This window comes from Orycteropus afer, unplaced genomic scaffold, assembly GCF_000298275.1.
Source record: "Orycteropus afer afer isolate SDZICR_OR568_19922 unplaced genomic scaffold, OryAfe1.0 scaffold00059, whole genome shotgun sequence".
Classification (NCBI taxonomy): domain Eukaryota; kingdom Metazoa; phylum Chordata; class Mammalia; order Tubulidentata; family Orycteropodidae; genus Orycteropus; species Orycteropus afer.
In genome coordinates, this window is record NW_006921646.1 from 943,762 (window position 1) to 946,109 (window position 2,348).

At 54.6% G+C, this 2,348-nt stretch overlaps 1 protein-coding gene across 1 annotated transcript; it reads left to right on the plus strand.

The window, feature by feature from the left end:
- The first annotated feature begins 365 nt into the window (after nt 1-365).
- On the plus strand, nt 366-2,059 carry ZBTB9 (zinc finger and BTB domain containing 9). The gene is made up of 2 exons (XM_007939339.2): nt 366-412; nt 593-2,059. Exon 2 carries the CDS (start codon nt 671-673, stop codon nt 2,057-2,059), a length of 1,389 nt encoding a protein of 462 aa, XP_007937530.1. The 5' UTR covers nt 366-412; nt 593-670.
- Nucleotides 2,060-2,348: the final 289 nt, after the last annotated feature.

Consider the following 2,348-nt stretch of genomic DNA (forward strand, 5'->3'; position numbering starts at 1 on the left):
GACATCAGCAGCCGCCTACCAGCTCCGCCCTTCTTATCCGCACAGCCAATCAACACGAGGCTTGTAGATGTCCGCCCTCCGATTGGCTACAGCCCTAGCCCTGCCCATTGCGCCCTATGTTGGCGTCCGGCCGGGGGGCGGTGGCTTCCGGCCCAGGATGGTGCTTTAGTTGCGGATGTGCTACAAGGTCCACACCGCGTGTGTATCGGCGGGGGCGTGTCGGTGGAAAGGCCATCTGGGCCAGTCCCCGAGGTCTACTGGTAGCCGTAGGCTTCCCAGAGCCAGCCTCTGGGGCACCGAGAAGGGAAACGGAACAGCGGGTCAGGAGCGGTCCCTGGCTGGCGAGGTCAGACTCGTGGCTGAGGGACTTCCTCCCCATCTTACTCCACAGGCCTTGGAAGTTAAAACCCCGGTTGGTGTTTTGTTGTTGTTGTTTGGTTTTTGTTTTCTTGGTGGGGGAGTGCACGGGGCTAATCTGCCAAAATCTCACCGACTGAAAAGTTTACAGATGTTAGCTGGGAGTTTTTAGAGGAGAAATGGTTCCCCTTAACTAGGGCTTCTGTGACCCCCCCCCAATCTCTTTCCTCCACAGCCTTCATCGCGCGTGGGGTCTCCCCCCAGCCCCCTTTCTCCTCTTCCCGACCCTCTGGGATCTCTTTCCGAGGAGGCCATGGATACTGCGACGCCTTTGCCGCCTGTGGCTCCATCCCTGGTCTGCAGCCCAGCCCCACGGACAATCCAGATCGAGTTTCCTCAGCATAGCTCATCGCTGCTGGAGGCCTTGAACCGCCACAGGCTAGAAGGGAAATTCTGTGATGTGTCTCTCCTGGTGCAGGGTCGGGAGCTTAGGGCTCACAAAGCAGTGTTGGCCGCTGCCTCCCCTTACTTCCATGACAAGCTTCTTCTTGGAGATGCACCTCGTCTCACCCTGCCCAGTGTCATTGAAGCTGATGCCTTCGAGGGGCTACTCCAGCTCATTTACTCAGGACACCTCCGCCTTCCACTAGATGCTCTGCCTGCCCACCTCCTTGTGGCCAGTGGCCTCCAGATGTGGCAAGTAGTAGATCAGTGCTCAGAAATTCTTAAAGAACTAGAAGCGTCAGGTGGTGGAGTTTCAGCCCGTGGAACAACCCCCTACCACACACTTCTTTCCACTACATCCTCTCCAGGAGGCTGGTGCATTCGATCTGCCCCTTTCCAGACACCAGGGCAGTCATCACCTTCTAAGGAGAGTCCTGTTGTAGGGGAGGGGAGTGAATTGGGAGAGGTATTACAGATTCAGGTAGAGGAAGATGAGGAGGAAGAGGACCCAGGGTCAGAAGCACTCTCTGAGACTTCTCAGCCTCAGAAAGTGTCAGGAGGTTTCCCTCGTCTACGTGGATCCCACCCACCATCAAAATCTGTTACTCCCAGCAAGCTTCCAGAGAGTGACAGTGCTCTACCAGAGCCTCCTACTACTCCTACTGCCCTACCCCTCAAAATTTTCTACATAAAGCAGGAACCCTTTGAGCTTAAGGAGGAGATAGCAGGAGGTGGGGCTCAGTCTGGAGGAACAAAAGAAGAGACTAAAGTGTTTCCTGGAGGGGCCAACGAAAGGGATGGGGAGCTAGGATTCTTGCTGCCCTCAGGAGCTGGGGCACCATCTGGAGGAGGAGGCCCATCTTGGAAACCGGTGGACCTTCATGGAAATGAAATCCTGTCAGGAGGTGGAGGACCTGGGGGAGCAGGGCAAGCTGTGCATGGGCCTGTGAAACTAGGGGAGGCACCGCCTGCAGATGGAAAACGCTTTGGTTGCTTGTGTGGAAAGCGGTTTGCAGTGAAGCCAAAGCGTGACCGGCACATCATGCTGACCTTCAGCTTGCGGCCCTTTGGCTGTGGTGTCTGTAACAAGCGCTTCAAGCTGAAGCACCATCTGACAGAACACATGAAGACCCATGCTGGAGCCCTGCATGCCTGTCCACACTGTGGGCGTCGGTTCAGAGTCCATGCCTGTTTCCTTCGTCACCGGGACCTATGTAAGGGCCAGGGCTGGGCCACTGCCCACTGGACTTACAAATGATTGCTGAGGCTGTACACTGACTTCAGGACAAGAGAACCATTGTCCCTCACCCCTCACTATCATGGCACCTCAATCCTGAATCTTGTAATCTTGCCAAGAGAATAGATACATTATGGGTCTGTATGTGACCTCTTTTTAGGTGTCAGCCTTAGCCTGGCAATTTGGAAACTCAGATTTCTCATCTCACCCCAGGTTTTTGCTGACCACCTGATAAGAAAGTCATATTTAAACTGATCACTTACTGGACCTTCTTTTCCTAGTGGTGATATCCATTCAGGAAACCAAATAT